Raw genomic sequence first — 18,515 nt, forward strand, 5'->3', positions numbered from 1 at the left:
AGCAGGGTGTGTTTGATAGTGGCTAGCAGGGTGTGTTTGATAGTGGCTAGCAGGGTGTGTTTGATAGTGGCTAGCAGGGTGTGTTTGATAGTGACTAGCAGGGTGTGTTGATAGTGGCTAGCAGGGTGTGTTTGATAGTGGCTAGCAGGGTGTGTTTGATAGTGGCTAGCAGGGTGTGTTGATAGTGGCTAGCAGGGTGTCTTGAACATACCCTGAAGACACTCCCCAGAGTCCTGTCTACTACACCTGTTTTCAATTAAGATGCCACTACCACCAACCTCCAACAACACCAATACTAACCGGTCTGAGATCTACAAAGAAATAGATTTGAGAAGCTATGCAGTCATTTAAATTAGTTTAATTTTAATATATATAGTAACATATTCTTGTTAAATGAAAAGGAAACAAAATAATGGTGCTAGTGTGATTTTTATAGAAAGTTCATGTGCTGCTTATGCTGCTTCTCTTTTGTATCTGTTTCTCTGGTCATTCTCAGTAACAAGGGGAAGTAAGGAGGAGAAGTTGGCTTCTGCTGTTTCAGCCCAGGTATTGCAGGAGCTGAGATTACGGGATTGCGGTCTTGTGATCAGAACAAAGTGTGTGCCGGGGGGTTGTGGTCCTGAATCCGACCCCGCAGCCCTTCGCAGACCACCCCGCTTGCTGTGTTTGTGTGTCGTGGAGCTGGGTGTATTAATGTGAGTGTCGGAGTGGATCACAGCAGGGCTCTGCCTGTAGGCTACGTGCCAGTTAGATGCTTACCACATCGGAAGTGGAGCAGGGTTGGACATGAGACTCGTATTGCAGAGCAGTTTCACATTATACATGATTTCTTTGCAGATTGTGCAAGGCCCTTTTTATTTTTTTTCTCTGGACTCTTCTGGGACTGTGCTATTATTACAAATGGTGGAAATCCATGTGCTTGAAAGGGCCGTGGGCTGGGCATTCACCTTCACTACTGAGCTACAAAGAAACACAGTTATCAACTCCCCTAACTCCCTCTGAGCAAACAGAGGGTTTTCCTCTCCTTTATGCAGGTGACCACTCCCCAATTAGCACCCAGTTACCTGTTTGGGGAACGGCCACACCTGTGATTGTTGACAGTGACAGAATTAACCCCATCCCTGCCGCCCTTACGTTTCCACACACACTATTTACACAAGCGCCACGGGCACTCGCAGCAATTGCCACCTGGCCAGGGTTAATGTCGCGCCCTAAATGCATGGGCTGCTTGTACGATGCATAACACCAAATGGTCATTTAACGATGGACTGTTTCGTTAAAAAGAGCCGTGGAGAGTCCGTGTTGAGAGCAGCTATAAAACACGCTTGTTCTTCATTCAAGATCTGCTGCAGTGAGCTCGGCTGTTGGTCTTGCATTGCAACACAAACGATACACACTGTTACAGCGACACGATGTATCATGTGTGCGCCTCTTATAAGTACGGTCAACTGCAACAGTACTGTGTCATGGGAAATCCAGCTGTCATTTTATATATCCTCTTCAGTGCACAATTGTACCATGTTAATATTAAGTTCCTATCTGTGCATCTGTGTTTTTATTCAAAGTTATGCCAGAGCAACTTCTTGACCTCCGCGGAGTTCACACACACGCTGTCCTACTCTGTTGTCTTAGACTTCCACTTTCACACTCGTGATGACCCCAGATTGCAGAAGTGTCGGCATGTTCCCCTAGCAGAGCTGCTCCCCGCCTCAGTAATTCTCCCGGCGTTCGAGTGGTCTCGGGCACACAGTCCACAGGACTGAGCTGCTGGCTTCTGTTGTAGTTTTCAGGGCTTTGTGTTTAGTGCTGAATGTGGATACTTCATTCATGAGAAGTTGTGTAGCGTGAGACACGGAGAAAAGCACTCGTTACAAAATGAAAAAAAAGCAGCTGAATGAGCTCCAGACCTTGACGTATCCCAGTGATTCAGTATCGACAACTTGCTTCTGTAATCATTCCATACCCTCACCACTCTCTCTGTAAAGAAGGGTCGCCTGCTATACCATCTGTAGCTCATTCCTGGGAGTCCAAAGCCCCTTTCACACTGGCACTACCCAAGTCACAATCCTGCGTCGTGTGAAACCTCGTACCAGGGTCGTACCTGGGTTAACCTGGGTCCCAGCAACCCACCTCAGGATGTGAGTCGACACGCTTTGACCCGGGTTGAGCAAGACAAAATGCACGACGCCGGACGAAATAACAAACCGCCACGCCTGTGTGAGCTTCACATTCGCAAGGAACTCTTCTGTTAAACCTTGTTTGTGTTGATTGGGGCACCCCACGAGCCAGATTGCAGCATGAAGAAACATTTACTCTAATCAACATTTGGACCGACGATTGAATCCGGAGAAGCTTGGATGGAAGCGTCAGTAACAAGCTGCTTCCGGGGCATTGATACACGCATTGTTTACTTGCATCTGTCACCCAGGTCAACCCTGCTTTATCAAAAGCAGTGTGAAATCACATAGCCGACCTGCATGACACAGGATCCTGCGTGGATAGGTTCCGACCCGGGTAGAGCGTGCCAGTGTGAAAGGGGCTCAAGATTGTCTACAAAACCACCGCTTTTTCCCTGTTTGCACATCGTAGCGTCGATCATGGAAAGCGATGCTTTTAAGTTAGCAGTTGCTTACAGTCCCACAATCTCGCGAGCCTTTCTCCAGCCTGTCATAATGTGCGTCTGAGTGCTGTCACCTTTTTAGAATATTCTGTTCCCTTTCTTCAAGCAAGTCACACCACTGCAGTGGTAAATAGTTGTGTAAAGTAGGAAGTTGCTCTGAACACAGCTTACAGGAACTGAAAAAACAGGGAGAGCCTATGCTCTGATCTGATACACTGTAGTTCTGCCTTTCCTTTCAAACCTAGATGGGTGGATGGGTGTGGGATAGTTTAGCACAAGCAGTGTCCAGACCATCTTTTTTCTGCAAATACAGCCCTTTCAGAGGCTTTTGTGATGCCCTCAGTATAAAGTAAGAAACTGAAACCACATTGAAGATGATAAAGCTCAATTTTCTATGTGTGGAGCTTCATAGCCGGCGTGGAATTTCACTGCTCTGATTACGGGACGCGTCTAACTTGACTCTCCTCAAAACAGGACGCAGCAGTTTGTAGTGCATTTTTTTTCCTGTAAAGAAATATTGATTTAGAATGTATCAAGTTGCCTCGCTTATGCAATAGTTTTTGTTAGTATAACATTTTATTCATAGGCAAGGGTCTTGATAGGAGACTCAACTGACCAGCGATCCAACTTTAAATGCCCCGATGTTGCTTCCCTCGGGCAAGTTGAGGAAATACCCTGCAGTAAATTTACTGACGCGAAGCTTGCATCTTTATGCATGTGCCTAAGCTAGTAAACTAGTTCACAGCTTTCTATTACATTCTTAACAGCTTCGCTGTAATAAACACTTCAGTTTTCTGTCACAGCAAAACTTAAATAAATGGATCACTTCTTTTTAGTTTCAAATGTAATTCTGTCCAACAGTTGCTTTTTCTTTTGTAATACAAAGGTGTTTTTGGCTCACAAACATCATCCCAATTAAAGTCGCTACCTTCCTGATAAGAACTTCTGCTGTAGGCAAGTTTTCTAATGTAATTAATGAAATACTTGCTTCTGCCTTTTCTCTCAAGGCTATGAGCCATTGGGCCGTGGTAGCTCTCAGTTAATGAGAGTTTAGTTCATTTGACCCTTATTTCTGATCAGCACGACCCCAACCCAGCGCCTTCTTTACTCAGACTTGCAATGATTTCTAGAATAATAATCTCTACTGTTGTACCAGAATAATCTGGAATATAGAATCCTACAATATTCTCATAGAGTAATGCAGAGTATATTATAAGAAAAAATAAAAATTCTGAACAGTGGGTTTATAACAATTGATTTAGTATTTCTGCTGGCTTTCTATTCTTTAAAACACAGTACAGTTATTACAACATCTTAACACACATGCAGTTCCACAAATGTTCAGTTTGCATCCCAAAGATCAGCCTGCTTCCAGTAGCTGTGACAGTCTTGGGTCAGTTTCTGCTCACAGGTGTGGGTGACAGTCTTTAAAAGCCTGATGCCTGCAAAAACTTAAATGTTGTTAGCTGGAGTACCATCTCTGCATTCTCATTCCCGTCGTCAGTGGGAAAACTTCAAATAAATTAAGCTGTTTCTGTCAGAGCCATCTATCTGATGCTTACACCTTTCACTCAAAAAAGGTGCTTGCACCTTGTACAAGGGAAGATAGGTGTTAGGGTCACTCGTGACACCACACATGCAATTCATTTAAAATGGTAAGAGAAAAGGAACACACAGCCACACATGGTAAAATGCATGAGACGTTTAAGCAGTTGTATAAGATGCCTATTTAAAGCACACAGTTGCTCACTCACACATGAGTGCCTATTGTTTCCATATCGCTGATTACTGATTGAAATTGAGGTTTTCATGCAGGTAGGTATATAAAGGATAGAAATGATTGAGGGGTTCTAAGACATTTGCACACGGCTGTCTGCCACCTACTCACCCCGGGGTTTATTTCTGTTTTAATGTAGCTTGTTTAACTCTTTCAATCCTGGATAATTCCATTGTAAGACATTCATTTGGTCTAGACTGCTATTAAAACTCATTTAGAAACTGAGTTTGTAAATTTGGCCCGATGGAGTGTTTGATAGTTACGACGTCATTGTTTTGTGTCTTTGTCAGAAAAGGATCGTTTGCTGATCTCCGTCGCCGGCTATGGAACCCACAACCACAGCGGCAGTGCGGGGGACCCCCCTGTGACCTTAGGAAGTGGTTCGTCTCAGGAGGAAGAGGAAGCGCTGCGCAGGAAACTCAAGTATTTCTTCATGAGCCCCTGTGACAAGTACCACGCAAAGGGACGCAAGCCGTTCAAACTGGTGCTGCAGATTCTGAAGATTGTCATTGTCACTGTGCAGGTACAGCAGAGGTGTCCGGTCACGGTCCTGGAGGGCTGTTCCACTCCAGGTTTAACAAGGACAATGAGATCATTATCTACTTCAGGGTGTGGGGTGGACAGGTTACCAGTTATCCAGGGCTCTTATGTGACTTTATTTAAGGTTTTATTGTCCTTCAAACAGTCATTAAACTGCCACACTTTTTATTTACAGGGGCTCTTTATTTAGTTTAATTTACAACTAGCTTACCAGCACGAAAAGAAATGCTTTTCATTTGTTGGTAATGGTTAGGTAGTATTTGGTCAATGTAGTCGTTTTGAAATCCAAATTGTTTGACGAAGGTTTCCGTTCACAGTCTCCAAGTTCATTTAAACAGCATGTGTTGTGAATCGTTCTCAATACCTCTCTCAGTATCGGGCTCAGCCCTGATTGTGATCCAGTGTGTTTCTCTCTCAGTTGGTGCTGTTTGGACTCAGTAATCAGATGGTGGTCATGTTCAAAGAGGAGAACACCATGTCCTTCAAACACCTCTTCCTGAAGGATTACTCTGATGGAGGGGACGACACTTACGCAGTGTACACCCAAGGAGACCTCTACAAGAGCATCTTCTACACTGTGGACCAGGTCAGGGTTACTGCAGCGCTGCCCTGAGAACAGGGTCCCAAAAGCATAGCAAAGTGGATTAAAACACAGTGAAAGCATAGCAAAGTGTAATACGGCACAGTGAAAGCATAGCAAAGTGTAATAAAGCACAGTGAAAGCATACCAAAGTGTAATACAGCACAGTGAAAGCATACCAAAGTGTAATACAGCACAGTGAAAGCATACCAAAGTGTAATACAGCACAGTGAAAGCATAGCAAAGTGTATTAAATCACAGTGAAAGCATACCAGTGTAATAAAGCACAGTGAAAGCATACCAAAGTGTAATACAGCACAGTGAAAGCATACCAAAGTGTAATACAGCACAGTGAAAGCATACCAAAGTGTAATATTGCACAGTGAAATCATAAGTGTAATACAACACAGTGAAAGCATAGCAAAGTGTATTAAAACACAGTGAAAGCATAGCAAAGTGTAGTACAGCGCAGTGAAAGCATACCAGAGTGTAATAAAGCAAGAATTGCTAGTTCTACTAAAGCATATTAATAAACATGGCAGGCCAGGGTAAACTATGGTAAATGCATAGTAAGCGTGAGGGTAAAACTGCATAAATACCATGGTAGACTTTTTTAAGGGTAGCAACTCGTACTAGTCCTGCTGCACCCAGTCCTGGGTTTCTGAAGTCCCCTTGTTCAGCTGTATTATTGCAATGACCATGTCGGTTTCAGGAGTCTGAACGGTTGGGCCCCTGCTAATTATTCTCTGAGTGAAAGGAAAGCGCAGGCAGTGACTGGCTCAGGTGAACGTGTGGATGAGCTAAGGACTTCGCTCTTAAACCACAACCAGACGCTGAAAAACAAAGGCGTGTCGCCTGTAATCTACAGCCTCTCGCTGCTCAGATCAACAGTGCAGACACACGCGAGCACAGAGAGGTTATCTGCAAGCACAGCTCACTGAGCTCCTGGGTGTGGATCAGCAGCCTCACTCATTCGCCCGTGACTTTAACAAAAGATACTGACGAAGCACTTTCTGCAACGATTGCCTCATAAAAGTTTGCCACAGTAAATTTGCACTGTGTCCACCATGGTAATACCCAGCATTTACCATAGTTTATAATTACATGTGCTTTACCATGCTTGCACTGTGCTTTATTAACCTTTGCTGTGCTTTACTGTGGGAAACTTTTGTAAGTGCATTGCATAGGGTTAGAAACTCAATAGTCCTGTACCCAGGTCTGGGTTTCAGAACTACCCTCAATTCAGGATGATGTTGAACTGATCAGGAGCCAGGAGTTTGAGCAATCAAGTCCATGTTAAATATATTATTCCTCCCTTACAGCTGCATGAACTCATATTAGTAAACCTACAGACTGAGGCGTGACTTATTCATGCTGTGATATGTACAGTTCAGAGCAGATTTAGCAGAGGCCTGATTGATCAAATTCCTGGCACCTTCCTGGTCATTTTAATAATATACCTGAACCAGGGGAGTTCTGAACCCCAGGACTGGGTGCAGCAGCAGCAGGGCTAGTGTGAGTTTTTAACCCTGCTCAAACTCCTGGCTCCTGATCATTTCAATAATAACAGACTTCATTGAGGGGAGTTCTGAACCCCAGGTTGGTCAGGATAAGTAATCTACTTTGGACTTCCCTGTTCCTTATTTACCTCATTAGTCTGTTGCTGGAATTGAGACAACATGACTGAATCAATTTTTCCTCTTGAACATAAAAATGTACTCTCTTTTTTTCACCAGCATAGCTAGCTCTCCAACTGGCAAACATGAAACATTTTTGCAATTTGATTAACCGTTATGGCCTGATCAAAACCAGCACAGTACCCAGTACTGGGCAGGATAAACCAGTACTCTATGCATTTACCCTGCTTTGCCATGTTTTTAATACGCCTTTCCACACCTCTCTTTGCTTTACAATGCTTGCCTGTTCTTTACCAGGCTTTCACTGTGGTTTATTGCACTTTGCTATGTTTTTACTATGAGAAAGCATTTATATGGGTACTGTTGTCCAGTACAGCATCAGTGTAAAACTCAGCTGGGTGCAATCTGAGGTGTGTGTTGCAGGGATGAAAATAAGACTGCTATTGCACAGCAGTATGCCATTCCAGTTTTTTCTGCAAGCTTGATTAGCCCCGGATGAATGGATAACAAGCTCAGGTGAGTCTTATTCAACTCCTAGTGAAACCAGGAGTGGATCAGACTGCTGTGCAGTGGGAGCCTGATTTCAGTGCCTGTGTTGAGTGTTAATTCTGCGTCTTTCCCCTCCCTCAGTACCTGGCTCTCTCTAACTCCACCATGGGACGCTACGCTTACGTCTGGGGGCAAAAGGCCAACGAGAGCGCCCTCTACCTGTGCCAGCAGTACTACAAGAAAGGGAGGATTGACCCTGTGAACGATACCTTCGATATCGACCCCACCGTTGTCACGAGTACGAAAAGTTCTAGAAATCTTTTTTTTCTTAAACGCAGTTTTGTGGCCCGTACTGTAATGCCAAAAGAAACCTCAGAGCTTTACTAATCCACCAGTCATTGAGTTTAATTGCATTGCACTACCACCCATTAAATGAGAGCAGAACTCTCAGATAGAATGTCTTGGCTTCATTCGCCCTTTAAGATACAAGGGGCTTATGTTTCCCTCAAATAAAATGACGCTAACTTTCTTCTTTTTGCAATGAGGTGCACGAAAAACAGGGTTTAAAATGCACTGACTGCTTGGATCCAAAATTGTCCGTTTCCCCCTTGTGATGCTTGAGTCGCTCAAATGTATTTTAAGAAGAAACCGTTTGAACAAGCGCCTAATTCCTTGTGTACTTAAGGGGTTAACAAAAAAAAAAAAAAAAAAACTTAAGGAAAGTAATTAGAGATTTTAAATGTTTTAAAATTGCCGGCACAGTTGACCAGTTTTAATGTTTTGGAAATTAAACGGAATCCTTACTTCAGTTCCAGAGTGTTGTTGCTGTTTCTTTATTTGTTGTTTTTTCCCCAGGCTGGTTTTATTTCTGGCTCTGGTTCTAACTCTGTCCTTCTCGCTCCATTCCCTGCAGGTTGTGTTGGAGTCAATCCCCTGGCGTCGCCTAACGAATTCAGAGGCAGCTACAAGAACTTTACTCTCAAGTTCCACAAGTGAGTGGCTGTCACTTCAGAAGGGCTTGTCCTGTAGGGGTGTGTGAGTCGTTGTGTGTCGATGAGCCGTGATACTTTCTTTACATGATATAAATCCTATTGTAATAGAGGTCTGCATCATGTGTGTGTGCGTGCGTCTCATCTGTGTGTCTTCCTGTATGTATGTGTGTCTCTCTCTGTCTGTGTGTGTGTGTGTCTGTCTGTCTGTATGTATGTTTGCGTGTGTGTGTCTCTTTGTCGCTGTGTGTCTCTCTCTGTTTGTGTTTCTCTGTCTTTGTGTGTGTGTCTCTCTCTCTCTGTGTCTGTCTGTGTGTGCATGTCTCTCTGTGTGCATCTGTCTCGCTCGCTCTCTCTCTTTCTCGCGCTGTGTTTACACTGATCTGCAATGCTTGTGTCTCCTCCCACTTCCAGACTCATAAATGTGACGATCGAGTTTAAACTGAAAGCGATCAACATCCAGACCATCATTAACAACGAGATCCCAGACTGTTACACGTTCACCATCACGGTGAGCGCCTCCCAGACTTCACTACAGTGCAGGACTGCTTTTATTTCATTTACTGCTTTTAAGTCGCTGCTCCTAAGTCCCTATCCAGAGAGCGCACATGTATTAGAACACCTCAAGATTAGTCATTAGTCATAGAAAGTCATCAGTTTAAATCACTAATTTCTCTATTTTGACAGTTTTCCAAGATTTTCAGCGACAGTGGTTTGATTTCACATGTACAGCAAATCAAAACTACAGAAGCACAGGGGAGTTCTGATACACTTGCACACTGCTGGATAGGTCTCAAATGTGCATTTCGAAAGAAACGCATGGTACAGCAAACATGACATCTGGTATTAGACGAGGTTAAAGTAAGTTTTCTGTTTGCTTGCCTGGCTTTCCAGGAAGTCTGTTACTGCTTCCTAGGTCATTTCTCCCCAGCAGTGTCTTCTGGGTCAAAGAATCTCATAGGCTGCAAAGCATGTCAATCACTGAGGGCAAGCAGCTGGTTGGTTACCGGCTTGCAAGCAATGATTTTTTTAAGCTGGTGTTGCACCAGATAAGTTATCAAATACAAATGCATGTGTGCTGACGTGGGCTTCTTTCAACACTGCACATCTGAGAGTTATGTAGTGAACGTGCGTGGTAGGGGGGTATTTGTGGAATGAAATTGGGCAAAGCAATCACTTTGAGGAACAAAGAGGCTGTTTATAAACAGAACAGGACTGCAGCTCACTTTTCTGTTTGTTCAGCTGGGATTAAGAGACTGTGTTGCGCATTTAGGGGGGCCTGGTTCAGAACAAGAGCCTTGACTGTGAAAAGATTAACAGGATTTGCGTCATAAGCACAGGGCTGGGAATGTGTGGAATTCAGGGACAGATTCTTAAAACTTGAGAAATAGCTTGATTTGAGGTAGACCCCAAACACTTTGAAACATACAGTAAAAGCACAGAACAGTGTGATAAAACACAGTGAAAGAATGATGAAGCACTGTGGAGCAGAGTGGTGTGGTGAACTAATGCATAGCGTAACCCAGGGGAAAAGCATGAGGGAATCATTTTAAAAACGCTGCAGATCAGGTTCTGGGTCAATGAGTAATTTACTCTATTTTAGACGCTGTGAGTAAAATGGAACATTAGCTTGAATTCATGAGTACTTTCTATAAATGCTGTAATGTGACTTATGGGTTATGCATGAACTACAGCCTGGCATTTTAACTGAACTGTACTTTGAACTATACTGTTAAAAAACTTGGTCTCGCAATAAAAACAATACATTATTCTTACTTGCTTTATTGACCACACACAATACGATTGAAGCAAATAAATACGGAAGCAGAGCACACATATTTAATTCCCACGCTGCAGATGGGATATACTGAACAGAAAGTCGACATGCACATACTTCATAAAGAGACGATAATATTGTATTCCTGATTGATTGCTTTGCTACAGCAATGTAAAGCATCCTGCCTCTCTCCAAAGACAGAATATTGGGTTTACTATATAGATTTCACTTCCCAAAATTCAGATGACATGTAGGTGAATTGGTAGATTAGGTTGAGGATGACTAAAACAGCGCAGAAAAATACAGAATCCGGTCTCTTATTCATCTGTCACGAACACGCACTGCAAGAAGCTTGATAACATGCAGCAAAATTGCTCTGCATATTCATTACGCATTGAATTTAAATGTCGTGTGTATTCAGATTTTGTCAATGCTTATCTGGAGCGCTGCGTCCTCTACAGTCCTTTAGAGAGAGAGGAAGGGAATTGCAGTCTGCAGAGAAGCAGGGAGTCCTTTTCTCTTGAGTGCTTATTCCTGGGCAGGGAGAGAAAACCAAGATCAGAGTCACTTTGTACAAACGTTTGAGTTTGTCGTCGTTGCTGTGTGTCGTGTCCATGCATATCCAGGCTGCGTACCCCAAAATACAAGCTAGTCATCTTTCTTTCCTCTTGTGAATCAAAGGTACTGTTCGACAATAAAGCTCACAGCGGAAGGGTTAAGATCAGCCTGATCAACCAAGCCTCGATCAAAGAGTGTAAAGACCCCAGCGTGTCCGGCCATGGTAAGAAAAAGCGTTTACAAAAAATTAATCCCGTTTCAATTGTGTGTTGATCTTGTGCCTAAAACTCACACCCACTGGAAAATTGTAAAATAGGCAAATTAGAGATGTTCTTATTTAATTATTTACTGTAATAGGCTACACAAGCAATTAATTTAAAATGGTCAGAGAAAAGGAACACAGTCACAAATGGTAAAATGCAGGAGACTTTTTAGAAGTTGTTTAAGATCCTAATTAAAGCACAAAGTGGTCTAACATTTTCACACACAAGTGCGTATTGATTCTGTATCGCTGAGTATTGATTGAAATTCTCACACTCGGCGATTTTCATGCAGGTAGGTATATAAAGGATCAAAATGACAAATCTTGACGGGTTCTAATCAATGTGCACGCTGCAGTATCACAGTTTATTTATGTATTTATTTTAATCTGGTACCTTTTAAAAGACTCATAAGGATAGCAGTGCCATAATTCAAATGGATTCCTAAGTTTTTACTACAAGCTTGATTAACCACAGTGTACAGGTAACACACCTTTTAAACGCCTAGTAAAAGCAGGAATGGATCAAACTGCTATGCAATGGGACTCTTATTTTCATCCCTGCAGTGCTGTTGTCAAAGTTTCCTCATGTTTGAAGGCCTGTAGGGAAACTGAAGCTGAGAATCCCAGGCTGAATCCTCTCTCTCTCTCCTCCTCCTCTCTCTTTCTCTCCTCCCTCCTCCCCCCTCTTTCTCTCTCTCTAGCGGAGAACTACTCACGGCTGACGTTTGACGTGTTTGTGGTGATTGTCTGTTTGTTCTCCCTCGTGCTGTGTGGCCGTTCCATTATCCGAGGACTGATGCTGCAATATGTGAGTGACACAGCCATGGAAACGCAGCGCGGCCGCTGCAGTCTGGCATTTCCCGTTGCACAGATCATAAAACATTAACACATGCAGCTATGGCCAAAAGTTTGGCATCACCCAATAAAATGACCACATTTTGCTTCCATAAAATGGAATGAAACCTGCTGAATAATGTTATGTTAACATATTGAATTACATACCGCTTTGTAGTTTTCCATATATTTCACGAACAACTGACACAAATTTTAAATGTGACCTATCAAAATCTAGCGTGAAATACTACTGTACTACTATTAAGGCTTCTGGAAGACTTTTTTGCGATATCATTTTGTAGTTTTTTTTTAATTACATGATGTTAAATAAAAGATCTCAATTATATTCACATAGTTTTTTTTAATTGTCTCTCTGCATACAGTCGTGCAGATCTTGATTATAAGTACCAACACCTGGTAAATCAGTAATGCTTTTTACAACCACCTTATCACGGCTTCCAAGCCCTTAAATGAAATGTCTGAGTGGTTTACTTCTGGTTTGGTAGCTTTATTTATTTGGGTGTTTTGTTTCTGCTGAAACAGTTGTGCTAATGGTGATGATCTTGAATACATAGCCAGAGAAACTGGTGCGAAGTTATCTAAACAAATGTTTTACCCACAGCCACCTTCAGTGTACTGTTAATTAGACAGACGTTTTGTCCAGTGGCTTCTTCGGTGTACTAATTTGTGTTTTTGAAGATAATTTGGAACAGCGTGTGCATTGTTCTCACACCTCTCTCTCTCTTGCTCTCTCTCTCTCTCTCTCTCTCTCTCTCTCTCTCTCTCTCTCTCTCTCTCTCTCTCTCTCTCTCTCTCTCTCTCTCTCTCTCTCATGTCTCTAGGAGTTCGTTCAGTACTTCCAGGTCCACTTTAGCCAGACGGTCAGCTGGGATGACCGCATGGAGTTCGTCAACGGCTGGTACATCCTGCTGGTCATCAGCGATGTCCTGACCATCACCGGCAGCTTCATTAAGATGGGCATCGAGTCCAAGGTGAGTGAGCGCAGTGACCAGCGTGTGAGCTGCACGGCGTGGGCCATGCCTCGCCTGCACTCCCGAACGAGACAGGGAAGCGGAGACCTCTGATAACATGCTTATTGCTATTGAGCAAGATGACATGGAGCACCAAGTGAGCGGGGAGCTTAACAGTCTCCTCCCAGAGCTATTAAACATATAGTGGGTGCAGCTTGTACAGCACAGTGCTCTGTGTATAACCTGTCTGTGTGTGTCTCTCTCAGAACCTGGCCTCCTATGATGAGTGCAGTATACTGCTGGGTACCTCCACCCTGCTGGTCTGGGTGGGAGTCATCCGATACCTCAGCTTCTTCCAGAAATACAACGTGAGTGTCCATCTGTGTGCGACAGAGAGAGAGTCCAGATTATACAGGGACATACAAGTCCAGATTATTATTCTGCAGGCCTCCTTTTAAAAGTTTAGCACAGTATTTTTTGCACTTTCTTTTCCCATGAGCTTTCTATGCATTCACTCATTTACCCAGCATCTCATAAAAGTTTATCATGGGAAATTTGCAAGGTAATGCATTATGGCGACCACACTGTGGCTTATCAAGCTTGTAGTAAAACCTGGAATGGGTGAAACTGCTGTGCAATAGGGAGTCTTATTTTGATCCCTGCTACACAAACCTCAACAGACACGACTGAGGTCTGGTAAAGCATAGGGAAGCATTGTAGAGCACAGAGAGGTCTGGTAAAGCATAGGGAAGCATTGTAAAGCACAGAAAGGTGTGGTAAAGCATAGGGAAGCATTGTAAAACACAGAGAGGTATGGTAAAGCACAGATTGGTCTGCTAAAGCATAGGGAAGCATTGTAAAGCACAGAGAGGTGTGGGAGAGACCCTATTGAAAAGCCATGCCGAGTAAGCTCTGGTGAAGGCGTGGTATCACCAAGGGGAGCCTCCCTTGTTTCCAGCCTTGCTGTGTGTAACGCCTCGCTCTGCTCTGTAGATCCTGATCGTGACGCTGAGAGCTGCCTTCCCCAATGTGATCCGGTTCTGCTGCTGCGTCGCTTTCATCTACCTGGGATACTGCTTCTGTGGCTGGATCGTGCTGGGACCCTACCACGTCAAGGTGAGCGCTGACACTCGTGATGCAGTGCCATACAGGACAATACAGGTCAATGCAGCACAAAAGAATGCAATGCAGTGCAGTGAAAAACAGTGCTGTTCAGGGCAATACAAAACAGTACCATTGAGTGCAATACACAGAAATTCAATACAATTTAATTAAATGTAGTTCAATGCAGTGCAGTACAGTACAGTGCAATGCAATACCATAATGTACAGTACAAAACAATGCAGTACAATTCAATACAGTGCAGTACAAGATAGTTAAATGCAGTACAGTTCAATACAACTTGGAATTGGGAATTGATTTTAAAAGGAGTTGGACCTGGAATAGGAATTGAAAATAATGAATTGACCCTAGGGGAAAAGCATGGGAAAGCTGCAACATACTGCTGTAAATACAGTGTCTGTGGTCTGCTCAGTAACTTGTGTGTGTGTGTGTGTGGTCTGTGCAGTAACCCTGTGTGTGTGTGTGTGTGTGTGTGTGTGTGTGTGTGTGTGTGTGTGTGTGTGTGTGTGTTAACACACACACACACTGTGTGTGTTTGAACCACACACACAGTGTGTGTGTGTGGTCACACACACACGTTGTGTGTGTGTGTGTGTGTGGTCTGTGTGTGTGTGTGTGTGTGTGTGTGTGTGTGTGTGTGTGTGTGTGTGTGTGTGTGTGTGTGTGTGTGTGTGTGTGTGTGTGTGTGTGTGTGTGTGTGTGTGTGTGTGTGTGTGTGTGTGTGTGTGTGTGTGTGTGTGTGTGTGTGTGTGTGTGTGGTCTGTGCAGTAACCCTGTGTGTGTGTGTGTGTGTGTGTGTGTGTGTGTGTGTGTGTGTGTGCAGTAACCCTGTGTGTGTGTGTGTGTGTGTGTGTGTGTGTGTGTGTGTGTGTGCAGTGTGTGTGTGTGTGTGTGTGTGTGTGTGTGTGTGTGTGTGTGTGTGTGTGTGTGTGTGTGTGTGTGTGTGTGTGTGTGTGTGTGTGTGTGTGTGTGTGTGTGTGTGTGTGTGTGTGTGTGTGTGTGTGTGTGTGTGTGTGTGTGTGTGTGTGTGTGTGTGTGTGTGTGTGTGTGTGTGTGTGTGTGTGTGTGTGTGTGTGTGTGTGTGTGTGTGTGTGTGTGTGTGTGTGTGTGTGTGTGTGTGTGTGTGTGTGTGTGTGTGTGTGTGTGTGTGTGTGTGTGTGTGTGTGTGTGTGTGTGTGTGTGTGTGTGTGTGTGTGTGTGTGTGTGTGTGTGTGTGTGTGTGTGTGTGTGTGTGTGTGTGTGTGTGTGTGTGTGTGTGTGTGTGTGGTCTGTGCAGTAACCCTGTGTGTGTGTGTGTGTGTGTGTGTGTGTGTGTGTGTGTGTGTGTGTGTGTGTGTGTGTGTGTGTGTGTGTGTGTGTGTGTGTGTGTGTGTGTGTGTGTGTGTGTGTGTGTGTGTGTGTGTGTGTGTGTGTGTGTGTGTGTGTGTGTGTGTGTGTGTGTGTGTGTGTGTGTGTGTGTGTGTGTGTGTGTGTGTGTGTGTGTGTGTGTGTGTGTGTGTGTGTGTGTGTGTGTGGTGTGTGCAGTAACCCTGTGTGTGTGTGTGTGTGTGTGTGTGTGTGTGTGTGGTCTGTGCAGTAACCCTGTGTGTTCTTTTTGTTTTTTGTTTTTCTCTCTCTGCAGTTCCGCTCCCTGTCCATGGTCTCGGAGTGCCTCTTCTCCCTGATCAACGGGGACGACATGTTTGTCACCTTCTCGGAGATGCAGCAGAACAACTTCCTGGTGTGGCTCTTCAGCCAGGTGTACCTGTACACCTTCATCAGCCTCTTCATCTACATGGTGCTCAGCCTCTTCATCGCCCTCATCACCGGAGCCTATGAGACCATCAAGGTAGGCAGGACTAGCAGGTCAAAGCTCACTCTCGGGGTGGAAATAATACTAGTAACCACCTTTAAGAAGCACTTACCGGCATGTTTAAATGTTTAAGAAGCGGTTTTCTAATTGTGCTCCTCGGTACGGCTGTCGCTTCATTTATAGAAGATGCTGAATCAGTTGCGTAAGCGTTTTGAGCTGTGTGAGCCTGTTTAGTGAGCTCGGCAGTGCTGAAGCAGTGTTCTGTCCATTTCACTTTGTTATTGTTTGGTGCTTGTCATTGATGTGGCGTAGCCAGCCAAACACGACTGCGCATCTCTGGCTTAGGATACTAAACAGAATCTAACACCTGCTCCCTCTCTCTTCCTGTCTCTGTCCCTGTCTCCCTCTCTCTCCTCCCTCTCTCTCTCTCTGCAGCACCAGACAATGGAGCCTATGCACATCACAGAGCTCCATTCCTTCATAGCGACGTGTAAGGACACCCCAAACTCGGGCAAGTTTCGGGGTATCGAGACCTCCGCCTGCTCCATATTCTGCTGCTGTGACCGGTGAGTGACCTGGGAGAGGGGGAGAGAGGAATTTATGGAACATTTCTAACCTGTTATTCACCTTTTCCCTTTAACTGTACTGTTATGGTAACTTACTCTATTGTATTAACTGCACAAGTTAAGTCTAAATGTAGCAAAGCTGCAAATCCAGCCCTTCAAGTGCTTTTATGACGCCTCAATATAAAATAAGAAACTGAAGCGTAAAAATGATCCATTTCTTGGTGTTTTCCTCCCCACACTCATGATAAAGCCCCATTTTCTATGTGTTCTATTGATTTTGGATGTATCAAAGTACATAACCCAGTTTGTGTTCTGATTTTTTTCCGGGTCAGGCGTTCAGGGGTGTTTTTTTTTTTTTTTTAAAAACCAGTTCCCTAAACAAATTTACGAGACTCATTTTTATCTTTTTTTAAATTTTTTTTTCATTTATTTTTAGAACCACGAACTACGAAGACGCCTTACTGATAAACTGACAGACATGCCCGGAGCTCCCTCAAATGGACAGTGGAAGGTACTGCAGGAAGAACAGAGGAGGCGTGGCCACTGGCTGCACCAATGATTGACAGCGGCGTGAAGGGACGATAGGGGCGTCGGGTTACCCAAACCTGTTCGCTCTCTGATTGGCCAATAACTAATTCCAGGCTGGTCAATACTAGTTAAAGTGTGTTTCAAAATCCATACCTCAGTTCTGCTTTGATTTTCAGGTCAATGCCAGACAAAAGCATGATGCTTGTGCCAACATGTGCCAAGTACTGCGCCAAACTAAAAAATCTGTCTGAGACTCAAAGATAAACAGTTAGAAATAACAAACCGGGAAAGCAATATCAACTTCAAAGGTATTTTAAAAAGGTTTGGCTGCTGTAATTTCCCCAGGTTTTATAGTGTCACCGTGCAAACGTTCCCCCGCTACAGTACAGCAGAGCTGCTGTGTAACAAATCCACAAGAGATCTTCACAAAACAAAAAAAAAAGTAGCATTCCTAACTGAATCATGCCGTCCCTCGCGCAGCGCCTTCCTGTTTGGCATTAGTTTAGACTCGGGCGATAGCGGTTCATTAAAACTATAATAATGATGTCATTGTGTACAGTGTGACGGTCCGCACCGCGTTCGCTTTCAGAGTTGTGTTGTTCTGCAGCATGCAGACGTGTTTGTCATGCTTGCAAGCAGTCAAGCTAGAGCTCCCAGCTTAATAGGGGTTACATTTTCCGTAATTACAGTACCCTGCCTTGTCCGGCCCGTTTGGCGATGCTGAAATTTGCTGTTCTAGGACTTCCTTCATTTCAGACGCACGATGCTAGAGATGTTACGCTGTAGTGTAAATGCACTTTACAGCGCTGCGACACTGCACAGCAGCTTGAGTGAGGTTCAGGTTATCGCACAGAGGCTCTGAATGGTGTTGCTGAGCCAGTACAGCTGCTACCTTGTTTAACACAGTTCAAGTATACCGGATTCCTGGCTGGTGAAGTATAATGGCACAGAGCTGTCGAACTGCTGGAAATTGAAGAGGCCGACTTCTGTGCTGTCAGGGTTTTAAATCTCCTTCCTTTTGTTTATTTTAACTGTTATTAGCTTTCGTTGTGCAGGAAAGAGAGAGGCAGATCTTTTGTTTTTATTTAGTCTCCTTGAAATTATTGTCGCTAACAAAATGCAATGAATTTTCCCTGCAGATCTACATGGAAAACACAGTTTAAGCAAACGTTGTTTCTGGAACTACACTAAGTTCTCAGTTTGCAAGCCGTGCTTTCGGTTTCTGCTGCACTTCCTTTTGTCATTTTGGCCCAGAGAGGGAAACTGTCCCCGCCCCTTCGGGGCTGCCTTTCCAGTCTGTAACCAACCAGCTGCTTCCCCTAATGACTGGCATGCTTCGCAGCCGGTAAGATGCTTCTAAAGTAAAGAAGGAAGAGGCTTCTTGGAAGGCAAGCCAAGCAAAGTGAAATTCCCGTTTTTCTTTCCTGTACACAAAAGGTTTACAGGAAATTCACGTTAAGTGAATTTGTGTTA

The 18,515-nt window shown here is 44.0% G+C and overlaps 1 protein-coding gene across 1 annotated transcript; it reads left to right on the forward strand.

The window, feature by feature from the left end:
- Nucleotides 1-4,411: 4,411 nt before the first annotated feature.
- On the forward strand, nucleotides 4,412-17,615 carry mcoln1a (mucolipin TRP cation channel 1a). Its single transcript, XM_041241999.1, has 13 exons — nucleotides 4,412-4,920; nucleotides 5,356-5,523; nucleotides 7,785-7,941; nucleotides 8,557-8,635; nucleotides 9,047-9,143; nucleotides 11,091-11,190; nucleotides 11,931-12,037; nucleotides 12,906-13,055; nucleotides 13,301-13,402; nucleotides 14,028-14,150; nucleotides 15,778-15,984; nucleotides 16,384-16,514; nucleotides 16,951-17,615. The coding sequence occupies exons 1-13, from the start codon at nucleotides 4,831-4,833 to the stop codon at nucleotides 16,985-16,987; spliced, it is 1,548 nt and encodes a 515-aa protein (XP_041097933.1). The 5' UTR covers nucleotides 4,412-4,830; the 3' UTR covers nucleotides 16,988-17,615.
- Nucleotides 17,616-18,515: the final 900 nt, after the last annotated feature.

This window comes from Polyodon spathula, unplaced genomic scaffold (genome assembly GCF_017654505.1).
Source record: "Polyodon spathula isolate WHYD16114869_AA unplaced genomic scaffold, ASM1765450v1 scaffolds_880, whole genome shotgun sequence".
Lineage (NCBI taxonomy): Eukaryota > Metazoa > Chordata > Actinopteri > Acipenseriformes > Polyodontidae > Polyodon > Polyodon spathula.